Genomic DNA, 27,961 nt, shown 5'->3' with positions numbered 1-27,961 from the left:
TGTTTCCTTTGGTAAAGAATTCCAGATTCATTACTCTCTTTGAAAATCAATTCCTCCCATCCCTGTCCCAAATCTTCTTCTCCAAATATTGAGGCTATACCTAGATCCTGCCTCTCTCTAAGGAATTTCCATGTTTCTATAAGAACCCCTCTCATTCTTCTGAATTCCTGTCAGTACAGACAGTTCCCGGGTTATGAATGTCCAACTTACGAACAACCAATATTTATGAACAAATTGTGTCCCAATTCACGCATGTGCATAACTTTATCTCACGAATGCCCCTGATGGTATGCAAGACATCAATGGATCAAAAATTATATTTTTTTGCATAGAAATATAAAATATATACAATATACTTAGTGTTTGTACTATATACGATGACTAACTGTTGCCAATTAACAACTGTTCCGACTTGCCTACAAATTTGACTTAAAGACAGACATAGAAATGGAACTAGTTTGTGACCTGGGACTGCCTGTGTAGTCCCAGATAATCTCCCCTCAACTAACCCCCTCATCTCCGGAATCAACCCGGTGAACCTCCTCTGTATGGACTCCAAATCTAGTACATCCTTTCTCAAGTAAGGAGACCAGAAATGCACACATTAGACCTGCTGTAGCCTCACCAATACCCTGTGCAGTTGCACCACAACTTCCCTCTTCAATTCAATCCCTCTTGCAGCGATGGCCAACATTCAATTTGCTATCTTCATTACCCATTGTATGTCTGCAAACCTTTTACAATCATGAACAAGCACTCCCATTTCCCTCTGCACAACAGCATGCTACAATCTTTCACCATTTAAATAATAATCTGATCTACTATTTTTCCTTGCATTTACCAATATCTGCGAGACCATTGCCCATTTTCTTAATTTTATCTATAAGCATACTTAGATATGCCCCACCAGGTCTGATCTTCCAAATCATTAATGTATATTGTGAACAACTGCAGGCCTACCATCTCACCCTGTAGCACTGCTCACCACTGTGTGCCAATCAGAGAAAATCCCAATTACACCAACTCTCTGCCTTCTATCGGTTAACCAATCCTCTATCCATGTTAATATATTACCCCAACTCCATGCATCCTTATCAATAAGTCTTTTATGCATCCTGTTTTCTGGAAATTTAAATATACAACTCTAGCCCTCTATCTCTATCCACTACACTTGTTATATACTCAAAGTACTTCAGTAAATTTATCAAACATGATCTGCCTTTCCTTAATTCATGCTGAACCTGCTAGATGGAACAATTTCTATCCAGACTTCTCCCTATTTCTTCCTTAATGAGAGCTCAAGCATTTTCAGAATAATAGATATGAAGCCAATTGGCCTAGTTATCTGGCATTTAACTACACCCTTTAACTGTGACAACACTTGTGGTCTTCCAATCCATTGGCTCCTGGCTCGAGTACAGAGAATTCTGATAAATGACCAAATCCAACTTCCACCATTAATTTCAATATCTTGGGATGCATTCCAAAAGGATCAGGTGGCCTATCTACGTCTAGGCTCACTCCTCCCATCGCTTTCTTAACATCTTCCACTGTGAAGACCGACACTAAATGCACTAAAGCAACTGGCTGTTCATTCTCCCCTTTTAGAACATCCTGCAGCAGTTCCCTGACCTTGCAACCTAGGGAGCAACATGCCATCCAGGAGTCCCATTTACAGCTACAGAAGCACTTGTCTATTCCCATTACCCTAGAATCCCGTCCCACCATAGCTCTGCCACTTTTTACTTGTCCTCCTGGGTGGCAGAACACCCACAGAACCATGATCCTGGCTACTGCTATCATCCCCTGATGAGCTATCTCCCCCTACAGTATCCAAAGCAGAATATCTATTTTGGAGCAAAGTGGCCACAGGACTTTTGCACTTCAGTCCTGATACTGCTAAGTCTGTTGGTTGCCCATTCCTCATCCTTCCTTAAACTGCACTGCAACCAACTCACTGAACACATTTTCTACCACATTCTCAGCATTTCAGATGCTCCAAAGTGAATCAATGCACAGCTCCATGGCTGCCATGCAACTGCATATCTTATTTCCTAAGCAGTGTCACTTAATATATGAAGATATTGTTACTCTGGTGTATGATCATAATGCATTTTTAAGAGTCAACTGATCGGTTTGTTTGCATCACATGCAATACCATAAAGCACAACATACTCAAATATAAGCAGGCACTGCTTGAAGCCTGATCAATAGTGAAATGGCTTAGAGCCTGAGGGTAGTAGTGAAACACTGAGGCACATACCCCACTCTCAACGTGATCACTAGAATTCAAAACTTGCCCTTTCATTTCATTGAAGTGCATGCACATTTGGCAAATAATATAATTATACAGCATGAAACAAGATTTGGTGTCTAATCAGTCTGTCTTGGGTAAACTTGTACCTCTCATTTTGTTCATTTTAGATTGGTCACAATGTTCGAACTACCGAAAGAAAATAGACACACACACCGAGAGCAGTTCAGTTTATACAAGTCTTTATTACTAATTCTAAAGCTGAATTCACAATACAATATGAAAGCCCTTCCCAATTATACTTATCAACACCTGGACTGGTCCCAACTGCCGAAGCGAGGGAACGATTGCACACTTGCAGTAGGTTGTCGGGGCGCCGGTAGCATCTTCTCTACCTCCATCGACCGGGATGTTAGCTGGACTCTTGAAGTTCTTCTTCTTGCTGAGAGATTTAGCCACCTCTTCCAGAGTCGTTCTCTCTTCAGCAGTGGGACCAGGGCTTATATTACCCAAAAGTTGTTTACTTCAGACCTTTTCTCTTTGAACAAATGGTTTAATTATCTTCAAGGTCTCCTGACAGTCTGCGACCAACAAATGTAAACTGCTCTGGGCCTCATAAGTGCTCTGGGCCCCATGGTGGGTGTTTACTAAATATGCATCCTGGCCTTACAGAATCAAAGACTGCAAAAGACAGTTTAAATCTTCCATTACACAGTCCAAACATGTATGTAACAGACTAATCACTTGGATGCACCATCTTACTCTTTTCCCATATAAATATATTCAATATCTTTCTGAAAATACTATTGGCTGTTCTTACACCATCTACTTTCAGCAGAGCTTTTGATATTTATAATAACCGGTTCCATTAAAAGAGCTCAAGTCCTTTGTTTTGGTAGTTTTCTCAAATTGAATTGGCCTGTTCTCACATTCAGGTTATAAAGATATAACCCTGTAATTTTGTGAACTGCATACAAATATGGCTTATCAAACAATGTCTTGTGATTTGTTATCAACATTATTCTTGATATTCATATCAGTTCTGGTACGATAAACCACTTTTAACAAGTTTCTATAGCAATATAAACATTTGGATGATCAACTTTAACATATTAGGGTAGCACAGTTGGCATAGTAGTTAATGCTATTGTGCCAGCAATTGGGACCGGACCAGGGTTCAAATCCCATGCTGACTGTAAGAAGTTTGTATGTTCTCCCTGTGTCTGCATGAGTTTTCTCCTGGGGCTCTGGTTTCTTCCCACTGTTCAAAACGTACCGGGGGTGTAGGTTAATGGGGTGTAAATTGGGCAGCATGGACTTGTGGACCGAAACATCTGTAACCGTGCTGTATGTCTAAATATAACATTAAAAAAATATGAATTGACATGTTTCATGCTTTAAAACATTTGTGTAGTTAAATAATAAATCAAATGTTGAAGAAATTTTTTTGGTCAACTCTAAACTAGAAGCCAAATAAGAAGGCAAATTTAAAATATTTATGGTAGTCTTCTGGTTTGTTGTCTAACATTTATAAGAGCTTATTGTTGGTTAATTATGCTATAAAGGACAATTTAATTAATATGATCATAAACAATCCATAATTACTATTACTCCCAGAGTAAATATTTTATGCATATTATATTAAAAAGGTTTATTTCACCACATCAGATGACTAAATTATGACAATACCACTGTAAGGGAATCATGTGGAGAAAATAATCAAACACTCACTGACCTCCACAGTTATGCTACTAGATTTAATTCAATGTTGATTAATGAAAATGGTTGCCACCTTTTCAACAAGTTGATTTTAATCATTAATCCTTCAATAAATCCTGATTTTGATTAATTGTCAAATGGTTAGATTACAACATATTAATTAATGATTATTATGAAAAGAAAGTATTTGCACAATTATGAAGTTTATTTTTAGAATTTCAAAAAGTTTTAAAATATGTTTTTCCAAATCTCACAGTACTTTTTAAAGATCAGCTGTAGAACCAATAAAATGCATGGAGAAAAGAAACACGAAGTAAAACAGGGCAGATATTCTTATTACAAATGTTTGCATTTTAAAAAAGGTACAGATGTAACCTAATGTTGAACTTCTCAACAATACTTTTATTATCTTAGAGAAATTATTTCTGAATAAGTCATTACCCAAACAATTTTACATCTTTCACGTTAGAAGTTAACATTCAAGTATAGCGAGCAATTGAGATTAGAAATGCTATGTTGTTCTTCATTGCAATAGTTTTTGATTTAACAAGTAGAGACATTTTGCTCCAATTATATATGGCTGAGTCAAAGCATATACGGAACACTATGAACAGGTTTAGTCTCGCTACCTAAGAAAAGCTAAACTTGCAACTGCAGTGAAGATTTGCCTGACTGCTATCTGCGATGGCAGGTTTATTGTACAAACTAAAGTTAAGCAGACTGGGCCTCTCTTGAGCTTAAACATGCAAGAGGTGATCAAAATGAAGTTAAAAAAAAACTGATGGGCTTGACAAAGTAGATGCTGGGATGAGGTTACCCTTGGCAAGGATGTCTAGAGGTTGTGGTCTGTAACTATGGGGCAGTCTCTAAGTACAATAAAAAGTTACATATAATAACAGTACAAGTTTCACATTTGCACATGAAGCTCAAACTCACCTACATGATGCCCCCCACATTGCTAGAGCACTTAAAGTCCAGGTTTTAATTAGGTATTGATAGAAGTTGTGGTTGACCTGATCTAAATTCTGCTGCATAGATGCAGGATTTCATGTGTCATTGTTGCGGCAAGGTTGGGAGAGGTTCAGATGAGACATGGATCAACTCTGCCAAAGGAGGCCAAATCCAGATATTCAGTCCATTGTTGCATCAGGTTTGAATTTACTGTTGTTTACTCACATGGATACTTCAAAGCTTCCTTTTTTTTTTAAAAAGGGGTTTGAATGACTTGCTTTCTGTTGAGCCAAGCTTTCTTGATAAAGGTCTGCATTCAACTGAGTCATTGCAGTTGCAGCAATGTCAAACATCAGTCATTCAGTTGCAGGTTTGTTGCACACATGTGAAGCACGGTGCTGACCACATTACATGATTGACCTTACCCTGCTACTGTCACAATTTAAAGGAAAAATCTTTTCAGACAGGTTTCATTATCTGTGTTGTTCACACACATTCAACTCAGACTGATGTTACAACCTAACTAATGAAACAGTTTGTGCTACAAGAAACCACTTGTACAGAAGAGTATACTAATCATATTCAAGGTTAACGTTCCTCAAAGACCATCTTTCAACAACAATCCTAAAGGGAAACACAAATCCAGTTGGAAAATAATTTCCCTCCAACATGTGGCTTCTGACTTTCAATAATATTTGTCCAAACTATTTGGTCTACCGTGATGTTTAAATATCTTGGTACAATTTGTAGGTGAACCCAATAAAAAACACAAATCAAAATATTGTTATGAGGCAAGTAGTATTTAGCTTGGATTTTTAATGACACATTCTACAACTGCACAATATACAAAAGCCTAGATTTCATTAATGAAACATAGTTTTACTTAGAAAGTATAATTACATTTGAAGCATACATAACTGAAAGATAAGGAAGAAAAATTCAGTATGTTATCTTTCACACACCGTTAACTAACTCCAGCATAACAAGCATCTCTTATGCAGGCCTGCTTATGGCTGAAGGCAAATGTCTGCTCAACTTTGTGAAAATTCTGTTAAAAATTAAAATATTCTTGTAGTTGCCTCAAACTATCAATAGTACAATCACAAATATGTTAAAATGGACTGTTGCATTTGTATAAGCAATTTTGTACCATCACCAACTGTCAAAGTGACCATGTAGATCTCACAACATAGAATGATACTATTCAGCTTAACTGTTTGTACGAGTTCCACTCACCTGCTCTCCCCAATGCCCAGCAGATTTTATATTTCTTTTCAAACATCTACTCAATTTTGTTAACCTTGAAACTGATAGAGTAACTGGTCAACCAGTTAAATATATGGTTCCTGTAAACCAGGAGTAAAGGCTGTCCATTCACATTCAAAATACTATTGTCATGTATTAAGGATGCTGCTTCTCATTTCATCAACTAGCTGACAAATTCTTCAAAGAAATACATCTATAGATGTATTGAAATAATGGACTGTTTTCCACTTTTCTACAGCATCAAATCAGAAGTATTTTTGCTGTTGTATAATGGTACATGTTTGTTTATAACATTGTAAATTACTTTATTTTCATGCCTTTGAACTTGCATTCAAATGAAATCTCAATAGGCATTGCTATTATTGGGTATTAATTTTTTTTCCATTAAATTGAATGAAGCAATGTACCAAAGTAAACATTGGATAATTTACATTCTCAAAAAAAAGGATATTTTCCAAAAAAAAATGTTTTGATATAAATTAAGTTTTGTAAGTGGCATGAAATAAACTGCAGTGGATCAACCACATTCCATATAACTTTCTTTTCCATTCACTTTAATCTATTTTTTTTTGGGATCTGGTTTCATATCTTGAGATACGAACCTTCCCCCACATCTCTACTCAACCTTATAAATTTCATACAGACTAGAGAAATAAGCATTTGAAATAATCATTTTAGTTGTACATGGAAGGAAACATTTGAAGAATTAAAAAATATATAGGATGGGCAGTCTTATATTTAAATTGTGTACTATCAACACAGCAGAAGGCCTCTTACACATAGAAATTAGTTCCATGCTTAGGAACAGAATAATTTTTGAATTTGACAATTTTGGCAGAAATAAATATGATTGAAATTGCAGAGTGGGTGGTGTTATGGAAAACATCTTGATATCATAATATAAAACATCTGGAAAAGATATGAAACGCATACATTTGTGGCTGGCAGTTTTTTCTGGTAGGTAACCAGATAGGTAATAGGGAAGGTATCTACAGTACTTCTTTTATCTTCCTAAGTTCGACAAATCAAAACAATACTATTTGTTACAATGTGTTTGGACCTTTCTATTTTATAGCTTTTGAAATCAGTTTCAAATAGATAGATAACATAATTTAACAGAATCTGAACTCTTCAGTCTTAAATTACCCAACATTAAAGCAAAATTACAGTGAGACATGTGGGACAAAGTCTCGAAGATGTAGTTGATTTGGTCAATGAGCACCTTTGAAAACTGTTCAAAAATCTTTCCCCGCTTTGGCATTATGATTGTATTCAAGCCTAATTCCCTTCAATACAGCAAATCTTTTAGGTGGTAGGGCTGGATTAATCCAAGGGCAGAACTTCCTTCCAGTAACAAGCTGACTGTCCTGACCCAGATGCTAAGTACAAAGTTAGCATTCGGGCATCTGCTGATGTCGATTTGCTCACAAGTACTTTCATCATTCTAAATAGCAAGGCTCTGTGTACTGAAAGGCTTTGTATAAAGCAATGTTATTATGCAAGTGTAGAGGCAAGAAAAAAAAACAAGTCCTTTCACAATACAGGTGGGGAAAAATTAACAGCGGACTCAACTTTGTCAAGGGATGGCACGGTTGGCGTAGCGGTTAGTGCCACACCTTTACAATCCCACACTATCTGTAAGGAGTTTGTATGTTCTCCATGTCGGTATGGGTTTTACCCGTGAGCTCTGGTTTCCTCCCACTGTTTGAAACATACTGGGGATGTAGGTTATTTGGGTGTAAATTGGATGGCACGGATTCAAGGGTTGAAATGGGCCATTACATTCCGTATGTCCAATTTTTAAAATGTTTCCAAATACCCTTGTGTCACTGAAAGTTAAAGGTATGAACAGAAATTAGGAAAGAGAATATTATGCAAAGTCTTTATTACAGAAGGATTTGAGCACAAGAGGCTTCTTTTTTGAATTGTAAAGGGCCATGGTGTAACAGCATCTGGAATATCACGTATTTTTGCCTAAGAATATACTTGTGATTGAGAGAATGCAAATAAGCTTCAACAATTGATTCCCAAGACAGTGGATTTGTTATACAAGAAGAGTTAAAGTAGATTGGGGCTTGATAAAACAACATGGTGTTAGTGCAGGAAAGTGATATTGGGGTAAAAGATCCACATAATCTTATTGAATAAACTTCTACTCAAGTTTTATTAATGCTCGTGTCAGTATACAGTCAACATAATATTATCTAATTTTTTTTAGGTGATTTCCATTACCAAGTTGTTTATGGTGGCACTGACAGCTGCTATAATGGCAGCATTGCTGCTGATGCAAACCTGGGGAGAGTGGGGAGTCTAGTTCTATTGCCGACAGCATCACACAGGCTTTAAACAGCCGGTTAAAGGAGCTATCTGACAGTGTTTTATTTAAAATCTGCAGGGTATAGGCCCAAGAGGAACCTAAACAGGCTGTGGGCTGCTGGAGCCTTAAGGTTAAAGGACTCACACCACGCTGCGGGCTGCAGGACATTAACGAGAATTAGGTATCGGAACTGGGATTGAGAGGGCGTTGAGGGCAAGAAGGGATCCCGATAATGCCTGGGCACTGAAAGCTTCCTCATCGAGTCGGAAGTTTAGATTGGCCTCTTGTTGCTGATAATTTGAATTGAATCATGCAGTTACAGAGGCTGTGGCAGTACTGGAGGTGAATCCATGGACACTCTGAGGGGACTCTTTTTTGCTTCTTTTTCTCTGACTGCAAAGGGCACCAGGACAATGCTAATGGAGAATTGTTGCTTGCGTTATGGCAGACTAAAGACAATTTAGTGTAATAGTACATGGCAATAAATAGTATCTGACCTTCTCAGTAAAATTATGTTATCCTTTTTCTTTAGGTAATCCATCAAATTCTGATATAATTGCTATTCACCCAAATTCCATGTTTTGATATTTATTATACAGGTGGCTAACCTTTTATCTGGAATTCCGAAAGCCAGCCGCCTCCAAAAACTGGCACTTTTTCCGGTAGATGACATCTGCTCATCAAAGATGGAGTTTGGCACCAAACATGACCCGGCGTGACTCTAGCTCAGATCCTGTATCCTCTCATTGTTAAAAACTAGATTGATTTTATTTCTGCATTTTTATGATAAATGTATTCAGACATTGTCATCTTGTTATAGGAACACAGAGGGCCAATGACACATTCAGTCCATCACACCCATGCCAACCACAAATGAACTTCATAGATTAATCTTCATCCATAACTTTTTTGGATATGGCTCCTCAGGTGCATCCCCAACAGCTTTGTAATAACATAAATAAATCTGCTGTCAGAAATCTATTTCTTGTTTAAATCTTTGATTTCAAATTCATTCTTCAACTGGATAGTCTAATAAGATTAATTTTCTTAAAATTATTCAATTTTTCAATGATTCTGAAACAGTACTTAAGCCTTTTAATTCAGGTGCCTGCCTACCTTTTTACTCGTACCTTGAAGGTCAGGTCCGAAACATCATTTGTGTATCTTTATCTCCTATGAAAGCTGTGAGACCTGCTGAGTTCCTCCAGGATTCCCATGCTTATGAAACAGAATGGGGGAAGGGTTCTCTGCATTTATTTTATTCATAACAACTTTTTACGTCGCTGTTCTTTGACTGCGAGGTAAGAACACTTTAAGAAATACTCTTCTCAGTAATTAGCACAGTAATGATATGGCAGCCATGTACTTTTTGATCAACTCCAACAGGAATTGCATGCAACCCATTATTGCACATGTTTCTGTTTATTGCTGAGTATTGTTTATTTCTGCATGGAATTCATTTTGGCACTAATATAAGCAGCCCATTTAGTGCAAAAATAAATCCAATCTCTAAACAAGGGACAATGGTGTTTTTAAGAAATTTATTTTTAAATATATTTTTTTAATAATAGCAACAAAACTGGGTGCCCTATTGCTTTCTCTCAATTTAGTAGCACTCATGGTCATGTCATATTTGCTTTGACCCAATACTGAACAATTACATCTATGTGCATGCACATGTTTTAAAAAAGTGCTAATAAAATATAACTGTTATAAGCCCAGAGGACTCCAAAACCCAATCTTTGAAAGGTCTTATTAGCACATGAGCCTGGACTTTTCCATTTTGCACCTGCTTTTGAAGTTCTTTCCAAAGCAGTTCCATTGTCTCATGCAAAGCCAACTGGAGCCTGAATGTCTAGCTCCAGCAAAGCTCTTGCATTTTAAATGAGATGTCTTTTATGAAATGTTACTTGTTTGTGAAGTGACCTCCACTAAACCCCCATAATCTCTTCGAAAGATAGATTTATCCATAACCAAAATAACCCATAATACAAACTAAATTGACCCCTACAAACTAAATTGACTTTACAATCGATACAGTAATAACAATACACATGTTATAACATGTTATAACAATGTATTCCAATCTTAAGTTTATATTTCTTTATATGTTCAACTTTAGCATCTTGACAAACAATCTGCTATTACATTATTTGTACCTTTGATATGATTAATATGCAGAATATATTCTTGTAATATTAAACTCCAGTTTAACAATCTTCTGTTTTAATTCTTCATTTTATTCAAAAACTTCAGAGGATTGTGGTCAGTAAATATCACAACTGGTTCATGAGTGGTACCCAGATACACATCAAAATTCCTTCTCAATAGTAGAATAGTTCCTTTGATGAACATTGAATTTTTTTGAAAAGTAGGCAACTGGATGGTCATTTTCAACATTTTTTTGCAACAAGACTACACCTGCTGCTCCTTCATTAGCATCCACTGCTAAAGAAAATGGTCTGTCAAAAATCAGGAGATTTTTTAAACAGGATAATGGCATAGCATCTCCTTTAAATTTTCTAAAGCTCTCTGACAAAAATTCATCCACACGAATTTCTCCCCTTTCAAAAGATTGGTTAAAGGAAGAGCAACTTCAGCAAAAATTCCTATAATTTCCTGCCATTCCTAAAAACATTCTCACTGCTTTCTTATCATTAGGAATAAGAAATTCAGAAATTGCATGCACTTTAGCTTGAATAGGTGCAACTTTGGCATAACCATCTGCATGACCTAAATATGTCACAGTAGCACGTCCAAATTCATTTTTTTGCTAAATTGACAGTTAACTTTGCTTCGGATAATCTTGAAAACAATTTGCCTAATACACTCAGATGTTCTTCCCACGTATCTCTTTTTGTGACCAAGTCATCAATATAAGCATCTGCATGTGTTAAACCTTGGATTACCGAATTAATCATCCTTTGGAATGCTGAAGGGGCATTTTATTTGTATAAACCAGATGGTATCATAAATAACCCTTCCTCTCTCTGTTAGTGGCACACACCAATAACCCTTCAACAAGTCCACCTTAGTAAGAAATTTAGCTTTCCCAATTTTATCAATATAATCATCAATTCTAGGAATAGGATAAGCGTCTGTTTTAGTTGCTGAATTAAGTTTCCTGCAGTCTGTACAGAACCTAACAGTTCCTTCTATTATAGGTACCAGAACACAAGAACTCCAATCTGAATTAATAGTATAATTTTTCAATGTATATTCCACCTCCTGATCCATGATTTTACTCGTCTGAATGTTTATTCTTTTGGGGTGTTGTTTTATGGTACTAGTCTCTCCCATATCACATCACAATATATCACTGACGTTCTTTTTGTCACATCAGGAAACAAGTTTGCATATTTCAAAAGCAACTGCTTCAAGTGCTTCTGTTCTTGTGATTTAAGATGGCCTAACTTTTCATCCAGATTTTTAAAAATTCCTGAGTTAGACAGGCACACAGGAACCATGGTTTCTTTAAGGCTACCCTCACAAGATTCTGTTTCCATAATCTTATGATCCATAACTTCCTCAACCCTGTTCTCCACTACCTTTTTCCTCACTAGGTTTCAACATATTTATATGACAAACCTGAGTTTTATTCCTACGATCTGGAGTGTTTAATTACATAGTTAACATCATTCAGTTTTGATTTCACTTTGTATGGTCAAGAAAATTTCGCTCTGAGGATTGTCATGTGTTGGGAACAAAATTAACACATTATTTCCTATTTTAAAATTCCTCACTTGAGCTTTCCTGTCAAATAATCGCTTCATTTTACCCTGAGCCATTTCTAAATTCTCTTGAATCAAAGTCCACACTTTTTGTAACCTATCTTTAAATTTAGAAACATAATCCAGCAAGTCCAACTGTACATTCTCATTAACCCACTGTTCTTTTAACAACATTAAAGCTCCTTCAACCTGATGTTCAAAGACAATTTCAAAAGGCCTAAAACCTAATGAATCCTGCACAGACTCTCTTGCTGCAATATTAGTAAATTAATACCTTCATCCTAATCTTTCCCATTCTCCAGACAATAAATCCTCATCATACAGTTAAGAGTAGAATTAAATCTTTCCAAAGCTCCCCAGGTTTCAGGATGGTACGAAGTGATCTGTTTAATTCCTACCCCTCATAAATCAACTACTGAAACAACCCAGACATGAAGTTACTTTCTTGATCGCCCTGGATCTTTTTAGGTAACCCAAAAACGGAAAAATTTTTCCAAAGCTTTGACCACTATTTTTGCTTTAATATTCCTCAATGGTATAGGTTCTGGAAATTTGGATGCTGTATACATAATTGTTAACAAGTACTGATTCTACATTTTTGTTTTAGGCAGGGGACCCATACAATCCACAATAACACTAGTGAAAGGTTCCCCAACAACAGGAATAAGTTGCAAGGGAGCTACCAGAGGACCCTGGTTAGGTTTCCCCACAGCCTGACAAAAGTGATATGTATGGCACGAATTTACAACATCCTTCCTCAAACCAGGCGGGAAAATTGTTTCAAGATTTTATTCATGGATTTCTTTACACCAAGATGACCCTCAAAGGTGTACAATGGGCCAAATTAAAAATTTTAATCTAGTAAATTCTAGGAATGACCACCTGATGAATCACCGCCCATTCTTCATTTGCAGGAACATCACAAGGTCTCCATTTCATCTTTAACAATTTACCCTTCCAGCAATATCCACAGGGCATTTCCTTAATCTCCTCCTCATTCACAGCTTTCTCTCTCAAGTCAGCAAGATCAGAATCTCTCTTTTGCTGCTCAATTAACTCTTTCCTTGACAAAGACAAATCCTGACTCTCACATTTAACCTGCTCCTTCTGGACTATTTTAGAAGCATGAGGCAAGTATCCATCAAATGGATCTTTCTCTGCTCTCATCATTTTCTTAAACAAAGACCTTGTTACAGCACATGCAGGATATATCTTACAATCTTCGTCAACCTCATCTTTTCTAGACCTATTTATTAATCTTAAAACTGACCCAACTTTCTCCTCTGCCAAATCATTCCCTAATAAGAATGAGACTCCTTGCATAGGTAACTTTGAAATAACTCCTACAACTGGGCCTTTAACTAATTCTGAATGAACACTATTTTGTGCAGAGATATTGACTCTACATCACCTCCAACACCTCTAATCAAAGTCGACTCTCTTGTGTCAGTCTTTTGATCAAGAGTTCTCCAAAAGTGACTGAGCAGCCCCAGTATCTATAAGAATCTTAATTGGCACCTGGGAATTTCTATCCTTACTGAAACCAAGCCTTCTGACACAAAAGGTTTGAATACCTCCATAACATCCTTACCAGATATGAAACATCTGTTCTCATTAACTTCAACTGTCTGAATACTCGCTTCTGGCAATATCTCCTTTTTTTGACTCTTTTTCAACACTAACAATTTGCAATAACATGATCAGGTTTCCTACAAAAATGACATACAAATCCATAAGTTCTGACCTTTCCCATTTTATCTTCATCTTTTTTCTTAATATTCCCCCCAAATTTAATTTCAGGCTTACTAGTCTGAAAAGGCTTACTATATTGAAATTTGTTTTTGTGAATCAGGGCACATTCATCTGCTCACCTAGCCATTTGTTGCCACGTCCCCATGTCTTTCTCACCCAGGTATAATTTGATTTCATTGGGAACACACCTTTTAATTTCTTCAATTAATATCAATTCTCTTAATCTGTCAAAATCATTATCTATTCCTTTTGAGGTGCACCAACAGTCAAAACATACAGATTTTCCTAGAGCAAAATCCATACAAGATTGGTTCCATGTTTTCACCAAACTCCTAAATTTATGTCTCTATGCTTCTGGAACCAACTCAGAAGCTTTCAATACTGCTTGTTTAACAGTCTCATAATTTGCCACTTGCTCTGTTGTCAAACTAGAGGGCAATTTGTGCTTTTCCCATACACTGGAGCACAAGTGGCCATTTTTTCTTTTGGCCATCTTGAGCTCTCAGCAACCTATTCAAAAAGCTGAAAATATGGGTCTATAATCTCTCTCATTGAAAGGAGGAACCTCTCTTCTAGCCTAAAACCTCTCCCCAGGAGTTATAGCCACAATTCTCTTACCTTCCTCGATCTCAAATTTTTAAACTCTCTAATGCAAAGTCTGTCTCTTTCAATTCATTATCCTCCCTCCATTTAGCAGCTTACTATGCTTCCGTTTCACATGCAGCCACCTTCAGCGCAAACTCCGGGAGATCCAAATTGAGTGGTGGACTAGCCTCGCCAAATAAACCCAGCTTAGCGCCGACATTGGCGACTTCAGGGGTTTTTATGAGACACTAAAGGCTGTGTACGGCCCCTCACCCCAAATCCAAAGCCCTCTGCGCAGCTCAGACGGTGAAGTCTTCCTCAGCGACAAGCTCTCCATCCTTAATCGATGGTCAGAACACTTCCAATCCCTTTTCAGTGCCAACCGCTCAGTCCAAGAATCTGCCCTGCTCCAGCTCCCTCAATAACCCTGGAGTCTAGAGCTGGATGAGGTCCTTACCCGGGAACAGACATATAAGGCAATTGAACAACTGAGAAGTGGCAAAGCAGCAGGTATGGATGGAATCCCCCCAGAAGTCTGGAAGGCTAGCGGCAAAGCTCTGCATACCAAACTGCATGAGTTTTTCATGCTCTGCTGGGACCAAGGAAAGCTGCCTCAGGAACTTTGTTTTTGTACAGGGTGATGATGATGGCATCACAAAGGCGAGAAATCAGACTGCTCAAACTACAGGGGAATCACGCTGCTCTCCATTGCAGGCAAAATCTTCGCAAGGATTCTCCTTAATAGACTAATACCTAGTGTCGCCAAAAATGTCCTCCCAGAATCACAGTGTGGCTTTCACGCAAACAGAGGAACTACTGACATGGTCTTTGCCCACAGACAGCTCCAAGAAAAGTGCAGAGAACAAAACAAAGGACTCTACATCACCTTTGTTGACCTCACCAAAGCCTTTGACACCGTGAGCAGGAAAGGACTTTGGCAAATACTAGAGCGCCTTGGATACCCCCCAAAGTTCCTCAACATGGCTATCCAACTACACGAAAACCAACAAGGTCGGGTCAGTTACAGCAATGAGCTCACTGAACCCTTCACCATTGACAACGGCATGAAGCAAGTCTGCTTTCTCGCACCAACCCTCTTTTCAATCTTCTTCAGCATGATGCTGAAACAAGCCATGAAAGACCTCAACAATGAAGACACTGTTTACATTCGGCACCGCACGGATGGCAGTCTCTTCAATCTGAGGCGCCTGCAAGCTCACACCAAGACACAAGAGCAACCTGTCTATGAACTAATCTTTGCAGACAATGCCGTTTTAGTTGCCCATTCAGAGCCAGCTCTCCAGCACATGACGTCCTGTTTTGCGGAAACTGCCAAAATGTTTGGCCTGGAAGTCAGCCTGAAGAAAACTGAGGTCCTCCATCAGCCAGCTCCCCACCATGACTACCAGCCCCCCCCACATCTCCATCGGGCACACTGAACTCAAAACGGTCAACCAGTTTACCTACCATGGCTGCACCATTTCATCTGATGCAAGGATCGACAAAGAGATAGACAACAGACTCGCCAAGGCAAATAGCGCCTTTGGAAGACTACACAAAAGTCTGGAAAAACAACCACCTGAAGAAACACACAAAGATCAGCATGTACAGAGCCGTTGTCATACCCACGCTCCTGTTCAGCTCCAAATCATGGGTCCTCTACCGGCATCACCTACGGCTCCTAGAACGCTTCCATCTGCGCTGTCTCCGCTCCATCCTCAACATTCATTGGAATGACTTAATCACCAACATCGAAGTACTCGAGCTGGCAGAGTCCGCAAGCATCGAATCCATGCTGCTGAAGACCCAACTGCGCTGGGTGGGTCACGTCTCCAGAATGGAGGACCATCACCTTCCCATGATTGTGTTATATGACAAGCTCTCCACTGGCCACCGAGACAGTTTAGTGCACCAAAGAGGTACAAGGACTGCTTAAAGAAATCTCTTGATGCCTGCCACATTGACCACCGCCAGTGGGCTGATATCGCCTCCAACCGTGCATCCTAGTGCCTCACAGTTCGGCAGGCAGCAACCTCCTTTGAAGAAGACCGCAGAGCCCACCTCACTGACAAAAGACAAAGGAGGAAAAACCCAACATCCAATCCCAACCAACCAATTTTCCTTTGCAACCGGTGCAACCATGCCTGCCTGTCCCACATCGGACTTGTCAGTCACCAACGAGCCTGCAGCAGACGTGGACATACCCCTCCATAAATCTTCGTCCGCGAAGCCAAGCCAAAGAAAAAAAAAATGCTTCATATATCCTCGGTTTTTCATCTTCCTCGTCCAACTTCAATTTCTTCAATTCCAATTGTAATTCAAAAGATCTACCTAATGGAAAACTGTCTATGTCTTTCTCAACAAAATTTCCCTCACCTATATAACATTTCACTATAATCCTCTGTATTTGTATTTTCTTCTTCCAATGTTTGACTTCAGCCAGCTTTAATTCCTTGGCAATGACCATCAGTTCTATTCTTTTACTCTGCAGCTCCACAGGTGATGGATGTAACAAAAACATACTAACATTCATTGCTACTGTTTTTCCACACACACAAACTTTAAATTAGCTTGGAAAAACCAATGAACTAATATATCACAAAAACTCCAAATATTTCAATCTGAAATGGACAAGCCCAGAAGACTCCAAAACCCAATCTTTGAAAGATCTTATCAGCAGGGAATTTTCCATTTGCTTTTGAAGTTCTTTCCAAAACAGTTCCATTGTCTTTTGCAAAGTCAACTGGAGCTTGAATGTTTAGCTCCAGCAAATCTTGCATTTTAAATGAGATGTCTTTTGTGAAGTGTTACTCTGTTTGTGAAGTAATCTACACTAAACCCTCCACAATCTCACATAACATATTATCTATAACTATAATATAACCTGTAACATAAAAAAATCAGTGGCCCTCGCACTGATCCCTGGAGAACATTATTTTCAATCAAACTTGCATAACAGAAACATTTAAAAACTTTTTAATTCACCCTATTACTAATGTCTATATTATATAATGCTAGGTTTAGCTAACGGCTTTTTAATGTGGGATGCCCCTGGAAATCCATATGTGTGACATTTACTGCATTCCCTTCATCAAACTTCACTTTCACCTCATCAAAAATGCTAGTCAGTCAAATGAGATTTGGCTTTAAAAAGTCTGCCACTGTTCTCCTTTATTGTCTTTTATTTAAAAATTGATTTACTGATGATTCTCCTTTCTATCATTTTCATCCCCAGTCACCAGTGAGGTGAAACTGACTGTACTGCAGTTGTCAGGATTGATTTTGTACCCATTTTTGAATAAGACTACAATCTGAGGAAGGTTGGAAGAATATATCTAACCTTCTGGCAATCTCCACTTCAGTCAAAAACCAGAGATTCTATCTATACCAAAGAGGCATTGAATTGAAACATTATCCCTGTATTTTTTTTCCTGCACAGGTGCTCTTTGACTGACTAAATATTTCCTGCACTTTCAGTTTGCATTTTATGCATTTTTTTTGTCTGACATCCTACTTCAGATTATTTTTGCCCTTCTCTGTTACTAATCCAAACATCATGATATAGTCATCACAGTTCCTGAGTATTAAGTACTGCTCCACTGAGCAAACACATTAATTTTTTTTTGCAAAGATCAGCATCATTGACATGATTGACTGGGATCTCTTATTGTGGTATTTTGAAATGTTGAAGGAGGAAACTAAAGTTTGCTAAATGATATCATGGAAGGGTGTGTGTGATATTTTAAAAAAATATTTAAAACATGATAGAAGCTGATTCCAGTTATTAAAATCAGTGCTGCCTAATTTCACCCAATTAACCTACAACCCTGTACATTTAAAGGAAGTAAATCACAAATTTCTGCAGGCAATGCTGGAGAAGCCCAGCAGATCAAAGTGTCCTTTATGTAGCAATGGTTAAGATGTTTCAGACTTGTGCCTTTTGAAGTATGAGAAAATGCCGGCAAGCATCCGAACAAAAGAGTGGGGGGGGGGGGGTGGAAGGGGGTGTTGGCAAAGGCAGGAGATGATAGGTGGAGAAAGGAGGGAGGGGACAGCAGAAATGAGTGGGGAGGAGGGATGACTGGGTGGATGGAGCAACTGGAGATACAGGAAACGTGGGAGGGGGAAAAAAGGCAAGCAGGTTTAGTGGAAGGCAGTCAAGTCAATGTAAATACCATCTGACTGGAGGATGCCCAGATGGAAAATAAGGTGTTGTTCCTCCAATCTGCAGGTGGTCAGGGTGGGATAGTACAAGGCCATGGACAGATATATGAGTGGGGAATTGTGACTCGGAATTGAAGTGGTTGGCCACTGGGAGGTCGCTGTGGTTGTGAATGGAGGGGAGGTACTGAGTGAAACGATCTCCTGTCTGTTTAGGTGGGTGGGAGGAAACTGAAGCACCTGGAGAAACCCACACAGGTCATGGAGAGAATGTACAAATTCTTTACAGTTAGCACTGGATTCGAACCACAGTCAATGGCACTGTAATTGCATTGCGTTAACTGATTCGTTAATTGTACCAGGTAGGGACAATGTATGGATATTATGACTGCCATGGACCATAGCTGATTAAGTGACTAGAGTAAAAACTGGAAAATATTGTTTAATGTGGCAAAGTAGGAGGACAGTCATTTCAATTAGAGGATTCATAAAGTAGATTATAATCTAAAGGAAAAGAGCGGTACGATTGGCGTAACAGATAGCACAACACCTTTACAGAGCCAACAATCAGGACCAGACCATGGTTCGAATCCCATGCTGTACATTCTCCCCATCTCTGCGTGGGTTTTCACCAGGGGCTCCGGTTTCCTTCCACCATTCAAAAAACATACTGGGGGTGTAAGTTAATCGGGTTTAAATTGGGTGGCATGGACTCATGGGCCGAAATAGTCTGTTACTGTGCTGTATGCTTAAAAAAAAACAGCAAATGAATGGGTTTCAGAGGGATTTGGGTGTTCTCATGCATGAATCAATTAGCAGGCAGCCCCAACAAGTAGCAATGAGGGCAACCAACATGCTAGTTTCTACTGCAGAGAGGTTTGAGTTTAAGAATTGGGAGATTTTGTTACAGCTGTATAGCGTGTTGATGAGGTCATACCTGAAGTGCTGCTTTCAGTTTTGACCACCTTACCCAAAGTAATTCAATAGAAATGCACAAGACTAATTCCTGGGATGAAACAAACTTGTTCTATCAAGAGAGGCAGGATAATTTGGGTCTATGTTCATTGAATTTTAGAAAAATACAAAATCCTAAAGGGGCTTGACAGGGTAGATATTGAGATATTTCCACAAGGAGAGTCAAGTATAAAAGGATGTGGCTACAAAATTGAGCTATCTAGAAATTTCTTCTCTCAGAAAATAATGTATCTCTCAAATTCTCTGCATCCAAGGGTGGAAGAGGTCAGATCATTTGATATACTTAAAATGGAGATAGATAAATATTGGAAACATTAAGGAATTGGGATTAAGGAGAAGGCAAGGCCAGCGTAGATAAACCACATTTACAATGATTGTGTATTGAGTTTACTCCAGCTCTTCTTTCCTTGTATTCCTGTGTACCACTACTTCAAGATTAATGACTGCACCAGTTCTACAAAACCATGACCATTCACCCGTAGCAGGAAAATCCCTCTGGTGTCCTTCACTGGTTTTCTTTCTCATGCAGATTGGGTGATGCATAGTCACTGTAACTGCAACAAAGGGGAGGTGATCAATGGAATCTCATGAACTCCCTATCATGAAAGAAAAAGTGCTCAACATAATTGCAACTGCTGACATTAATGCCAAGGCCAGAGAAACTGTCAAGATTATTTTGAAGATGGCCAGTTGTTTATGATGAATCCTCCTGGTCACAATCCACTTCCTCATTTCACAATCCCTTCTCATTCAAGAGATACAATGGTTAAAAACATGAATTTCCTACCCTCCTTAGTTTGGGAATGAAGTTGGGAAGGTTGACTATTTTTTACCATAAACCTACTCCTGTGCATTCTTTGAAGCAACGTCTTCATGTGGCTAACTTTTGCAATCACAGTTTTAGATACTCCCCTTCCATTTGATGCAGATTAACAGCAGTTTTATAGCACAAATCAAGGACACATACAATGGGGATACGTTGACAAATGGGGATATGTTAACAGAAAAGCTAATATACTTGCACAATTAAAATTAAGATATTTTGCAAGCCTGAGAATATATCAATATATAGAACCATAGAACACAACAGCACAGAAACAGGCCTCTTTGGCCCTTCTAGTCTGCAAAATAGGTACTGCAACTTCAATTTTGCCAATTCCTTGACAAAAAAACTAGGAGTACTATCATTTTCAGCAAAAATGAGGTAGCCAGTTCCATTTCAACACTGGCCAACTCAATCCTTAGTTTTGTCTGATGGTCAAAATCTCAATTTCCAATGGAGCACAAGTAAATGCTATTGAATATCAGAGTACTCCAGTAGATGTTTAGGCTGCTGCTGTGATGGCTTTGGGCAAGAATGCTGAACAGAATTTTAGGTATATCAATCATTTCAGCAATCTGATCTCTGAATGACGATGATCACTGATCCATTGGCATAAAGGAATGGCAGTGGCTTCCAAGATCATGTTTGTTCTTTTCTTTCAGGACAGCAGCTTTCATTCACCCATCTGTAACTCTTCATTAATGCCCTTAGCCTGACACAATAGAACAGCCCACACTGCTGCTGATAATGGTGGGAAGGTGCCTTCTAGTCATAGGGCTGCACAAGATTGTTCTGCAAGATCATCTGCAGCTGCTCCACTGAAATTCAGCAAGCAAAAGCAATGAACATCAGGCACCAAGGGAGAGCCTAAGGTTACTTTGATGATGCTGTCGCTGATCATTCTTTTTGTAATGGATGGAAACATATATATGGTTTAGAAAGCATGGTGTACAGAATGGCTCTGTGTGTTTATGGCCAAAATAACATCAAGATGATGAGCTGCACAATATACCAAAAAACCCAGAGATCTTCCTCCTAAGTAACATAAAAAATAAAGAATTTGGACTTGATTTGGAGGGTGTACAAAAAAGATTTGTTAAGATAGCCCTAGCTGTAGCAAAAAAATGTATTATGTCAAACTGGAAATTAGAAGATAATTTGAAAATACAGCAATGGTATATAGAAATGAATAAATGTATTCCATTAGAAAAAATAACATATAGTTTAAGAAATAATATAATATTATTTGAACAAATATGGGAGCCGTACATGGAATATAATAGAGAAAACCTACCGGGACATCTATCACCTAAAATGACAAAAGGAAAAGAGAATGGAAAGAATTGACTCAGTGGAAGTTTTTGTTCGTTAATGTTGAGTGACAACATTGTTTGATGGGTTTGATGTATCTTGGACTCAGAGTTTTGAATGGATGGAGGGGGAGGTGGGGGGGGAGGGGAGGAGGGAGGGGGGGAGAAAACGACACTGTATATATTTGAAAGGAGAAATGTGTATATCTTGAATAATGTGATCTATAGTGTGAAAAATAAAAAAATTAAAAAAAAGATGATGAGCTGCAGGGGACGGATAAAACGGGGTGCTTAAGGGAGAATCTTTATTAGTAACACATCAAATTAAAAATTCATCACTGCCTGGTCAGAAAGAGGCTGCCATCATTGTCTTCCAACTTAAATTTGTCCTCCTCTCCTTCTCTTATTATTGCCTAGACAGCAGTAGTTCAACCAGGTGCAGGTGGTCACAAATTGTGACACACTTCCCTGGATTGCATTGTCAAGCATCCACAAATAGAGCAAAGCTGTTCAAACACTGCTTCAATATACATTAGCCCAAAGGTTCATCTCTGGTTTGTAACTCTAAATTCATCTAGAGTGATATCAACTGCATTGTTCCCATTCCAGCTGCATCATTCCCATTCTATTCCTATCCCATTCCCAAAATAATCTCATTCCAGAAATGAGTAATCACAGAATGAGAGGCATGCAACATACAGTATTGTCGATCACATAATAGCACAAAAATGCAGTAATGGACTCTAGCATTAAATGCACAATGTATTCAAATCAGTGCACTGAACTCTGTCTTCAACATTTGGTACAATTAATGCAATGAATTTCCAAAGCAATACAAGATGCTGCCATCAGCTTGTTGGTGTGGTAGATCAAAAATTAGAAGGCACAATAAGGTAAAAATAAATGTGTTCCCTTGGCACGTTTAATTTACCAGCAGGATTTTCTGGCTGGAGTCACATACCAATTGTTCATCAATTGAGTAGAATCCCTTCTAACTTGTCAATGCTTTATGTGATTTGACTGGATGCAGATGATTGCTTTTCTAATCATTACCATTGCTGCAATTTTGTCTTGGAAGGAATAAAGATATGAGTAGCACTCCTGCAGTAAATAGCTTCCATGCCTTTCTAATTTTGCATGCCCACAAGTGCAGCCCAGGAAAAGTTTCTGATTAAGGAATTCAGGCTCCAACAAATTTAACAAAGAAAGTTCTAGTCCTGTTCCAAAGGAGCTGTTAGAGGTATGCCATATTTTTTTTTTTTAAATGATAATTTCTCAAAGTATTGCTTCTCAGTTAGATGCATGAAGGAGAACTTCTCATTAATTGGGGCTTCTTGTCAAAGCTCACATTTTCTTGCTAACTGTAACATACCCTCTCCTCAATTTCAACATCATGTATCATTCCCTGTGACATTACTACCAATGACTATGGCCCACTGGGCTTGGCTGAAGCTTCGAGTTGAATTTTTATTGACATTATTGGTCAATGATCAGTTGAGGTAGACCATTTATTCATAAAAAGGTATTATGTACTTAAAATGATTTATTTAGCCAAGTCATTTACATATTTAGATTATAATTTCTTATTATATGGATAATTCTACAATAATGATCATCCCACAAGTAGCCCAAAAGTTAATATGTGTTGCAGGATAATCATGACATTTCTGTTCTGAATTAAAGAACACACATATCATTCTGTTACACTGAACCAAATTAAACAAATTAAAAAAAAAATGTTGCTTGGACCCATCTCATGAGAAATACTATAGCAGTGTACAAGGCTCAAACTGACCTGTCATTTTATCTCGAACAAGCTTGCATGATTCAATTTCACCAATGCTCCCAAACAAACTTCTGAATTCTTCTTGTGTCATATTTTGAGGAAGATAGTTGACTATGAGGTTGGTTTTGCTGTCATCTGTTGGTGCCCCTGTCTGCATCGGTGATGAACAGTTCCTATTGTTGCTTGATGGACCATTGGGTGCGTTGGACGTAGGGCCATTCGACACCTGAGGTTCCATGGTGCTGATTATCTAGGAATTGAATCAACGCAAATATCTGTCAGTAAAGAATTCAAAATTTGATTTGTTTCTATTATACATCACAAAGAATAATGAATACAAAAAGAAACTGCCACATTCTTGCACTGTATTGTTTTTGTAAGGTTCAGACAAATTCTTAGAATCTTTGATGGGAGATAAATGTCGAGTGCCTTTAGAAATGCACAAGGTTATCAAAGAGAGTTGATAGACCATACATTTATTTTATGTGAAATCAGTTTAATACTTGAGGTTTCAGAAAATATTCAATATTGTGACTTTAATTTAGGCACATAATGTAAGTAGCCAATAAAGAATGTTAGTTGACAAATAGGGAGAAAGTAAGAGATCCTTGAAAAGGGAAATTGCAAAATAGATCCAATGCCAATGTTCAGTCCATTTTAAATCCCAGAATTTAATGGGTACTTTGAACTTGTGATCAAGGAGCAACTTTCTACATTTTTGAAGCCAGAAAAATAGGGTAAAACACAGTTTTACAAATGACAAAGACTTCAGGAAAACATCGGTTTGTCAAATGAACCATACTTTAGAGGGAAAGGGAGCACAAAACAGGAGTATATCCTCATTGGAAAGCCCATAAATGGTATGGAAATGTTCAAATACAGTATATACTCAACAATCCTTCCTAGGGTTCTCTCCATCAGCTGCTGCAACTTCAGTGGATACTCTAAATGAATATTTAATTGAGAATTCTGGTTATTTCCACGAAAGTTATAAGAATCTAAAATGGTATAAAACAAGTTGTAGATATCATACTCTGCAGAAATGATCAATCTGATATCTCAGTCAGCCAAAGTATAAATGATCTGTAGTGATTTTTGCTGCAAAAGGCAAAGGAGGAAAAACCCAACACCCAACCCCAACCCACCAATTTTCCCCTGCAGCCGCTGCAACCGTGTCTGCCTGTCCCGCATCGGACTTGTCAGCCACAAACGAGCCTGCAGCTGACGTGGACTTTTTACCCCCTCCATAAATCTTCGTCCGCGAAGCCAAGCCAAACAACTTGTCAAAGATAAATGTAAATTTTTCTAAAAAAATCTCCATTCTTTAATGTTGTTATATGGAAAATGAAATTGACCACAAATAGAAGTACAGAAAGATTAAAGCATGTTTAACCAAATGTCAATTCTGGGCACGGACAATTCAGTTTGCATTCCACGCTCTCCAAATAACCCTGCACTATTTTTTCCACTTATCCAGTTCCCCTTTGAATTCTAAGACTGAATCGGCATTCCAGTTTTTAACTACACCACAAAAAAGTTTTCTTCTTGTCACATTTTCTTGTGTCAATCACCCTCAATCTACAACTAGTTTCTTGAGCCCTTACCCCAATGGGTACAGTTTCTCTTTATCTACTGTAATTATCATTATGATTTTATATATTCGACAAGATCCACTTTCAACTTCATCTATTCAAAGGTCAGCAATATTAGCTTCTCCAGGGCATTCATACAGCTGAAGGTACCCATCTCTGGAAGCACACTGTGCACTGTTAGGAAATCTTTTACATTCTTATTTCTCAAGTAATTATCTACACTTGGATAAACAAATAACTGTCAATCATCTTATGTATCAATAACTTGAACAGAGATTATTTATTTAAGCTTATATTAAAATTATATAGTTACACAAATCAAAGAAAACCACAAACATAAAAAATTGCTGTTTTATTCTTTGATAACATTAAAATTTCACCAAATTATGAGCTTTCCTTAATTATTTTTGTTTTTAGTAAGACTGTGATATTAGTAGAGCACAAGCCTCATTTAATCACAAGGATAGCCCAGAAAATCTTTTTTTTTGTACACATACGCACACACAGACAACCAGAGAAGTCAGCATGTTTTACTGAATTGCCATAATTTTAATCTTGCATTAGCACCTGCTGCATTTTGTACCAACAAATATTTAAATTTCTGATTAAAACGTGTCCAATTATAATTCACTGTTGGAAATAAAATCTTCCCTTGAGCTTTTGCTCTTTTAAGCTTCCCAGAATTGATCTTAAGCGAACCTATCAGTTTCTACATACTCCTTTTACTTGATTCCAAATAACGATAAAAGAATAATCATATTGCAAACATTAACTAGTTAACGTTTAGCATCTTTATAGAAATTATTCTTTTAAACCTATAGTTAACACCAACTAAATTAATTATGAAGAACTATGAACTAGACTGTATTATCTTAAAATTTTAGCCATAATCTGCAGCATTTAAAGTCATATTTTCTGTTTTGCAAAAATGCATATTAATACAACCAAACAAATTAGCTAAATTAGGGTATGATATTCCAATGCACTGTGACTTTAAGCATTAGATTAAACTATTATAGGATTTAAAAAAAAATTCAACATGCAAAAAATCCAATTATAGAATCAACAGCAATCATTATTTATACACAAAAAAAGTGTATTTAAATGAGAAAAATAATAAAGTACTGTAATTGATCTATACAAAATTATGACATTTACATTTTATTGTTCTCAAGCCTTCAACACATTTGTGGTTAGATTTGGAAGAAAGTTATGAAATATATTTATTAAAAAGAACAGTGTTTGCTAAATATTTGAACAATTTAATGTACAATGCCGAGAATAGTTTTTCTAAAACTGTGTACAGGTTTTTTTTACAAACCTCTTTGCATTTCTCTCCCACACCCATATTTAGTAAACCTAGAATTTACACTGACCAAGGGAAAACAATCATATCTTGGTGAATAGGGAGAATGGAATTCATTGGTTAGTGGCAGTATTCCCAGATCAAAAGTACACCAATCTGTGTTTCCAATTTGCTGCTTCTTTAAATTGTACTGTTATTGATATCATAAGGTTCAGCCCCTTTAATTGTAAAATGGGGTGGCCTCATTGAACCCAAGCTCCAATAAAGAAATTAATAAATCTAATTTCAGGTTCTGCTTGGTTGCATTGAACAAGATTCAACAAAATGTGATTTAGCATTTAGCAAATGTAGCATAAGAAATGCGAATTTGTTAAATATTTAATGATTACTATTCAAAATCATAACATGGTCTAAGCTCTCAGAATTTATAAAATTCTTTATCGTACTCCATGAAACTACTGATTTAAATAATAAAATTACTGAAGTCAATTGAATTCATTTGACTATCAATATCATTGGTAACAATGATAAATTAGGTGTTACCTGGCACTTCAGGCTGAAGGTTGGTTTGAGATGACAAAAGGCAATAATTGTTTAACTTAATTTGTTTTTATAAAGATTATATCTTACATGCACTACTGGAAACATGCATCAGTTAAAATATGATTGTTGGACTATACTCTTTTATAAGACAAATGGCAAGAAGCAATTATATTTGATATAAATTATAAATAACCCTAATTGTCCAATATTTACAAATAGTCCTGATTGAAGAAGCTTTCACGTTTTCACAAAACGGATTCTAACTATATTTTAATTAAAACATCAAATGGATTTCTATAGCTGTTACTGATTTATCATGAATATAACGGGGCTAAAATTCACGTAAAATGTAAAGATAAAACTTAATAGGTACTTGAATAGTTATGTTTAATAAATCAAATTATTATAAGATGTTTGCTGAATAAACTAATGATTTTCCAACTATTCTTAATGACTTTTAAAAAGGTCTATTACATTCAACTGATGTTGAAACCATTTCAATTTCAGATCAATCTTCACAAGTTTCCAATGCAACATATATATTAAATTAGAAAATAATTATATCTTGAAAACTTGTTTAGTTAAAATGACACTAAAATTTATCCTGATTTAAGATTTATAATCTTATCAGAAATAGATTAACATTCAATTATTTAATGTGAAATAGATATATTTCAGATATTTCAAGAACTTCTTACACACAAAGAAGCAATATATTGGTTGGAAACAGAGAAACATCAGATATCTAAGTAACATATTTTCATGTACCTTTTTTTAAATCTTGAGATGATATTCTGCATGATTAAAATTTGTTGTGTAATGTGTTCACCAATTCACAAGTCTCATTAAATTCTAAAACTAATTTTAAATTAGCAAAAGAGCTTTCCAAA

At 37.2% G+C, this 27,961-nt stretch overlaps 1 protein-coding gene across 10 annotated transcripts in view; it reads right to left on the bottom strand.

Moving 5' to 3' along the window:
* The window catches only part of elavl4 (ELAV like neuron-specific RNA binding protein 4), a 149,293-nt gene that overhangs the window by 62,297 nt on the left and 59,035 nt on the right, over positions 1-27,961 (bottom strand). For all 10 annotated transcript variants that reach the window (XM_069938580.1, XM_069938576.1, XM_069938579.1 and 7 more), the window contains exon 2: positions 23,640-23,880. In XM_069938580.1, coding sequence (XP_069794681.1) covers positions 23,640-23,868 — 229 coding nt within the window. In that variant the 5' untranslated portion in view covers positions 23,869-23,880. The remainder of the gene's footprint in view (positions 1-23,639; positions 23,881-27,961) is intronic.

The sequence above is a fragment of the Narcine bancroftii genome, chromosome 5 (genome assembly GCF_036971445.1).
Source record: "Narcine bancroftii isolate sNarBan1 chromosome 5, sNarBan1.hap1, whole genome shotgun sequence".
Taxonomy (NCBI): domain Eukaryota; kingdom Metazoa; phylum Chordata; class Chondrichthyes; order Torpediniformes; family Narcinidae; genus Narcine; species Narcine bancroftii.
Note: the sequence above shows the minus strand (reverse complement) of the source record. Positions and strands in the feature narration are given on the sequence as shown.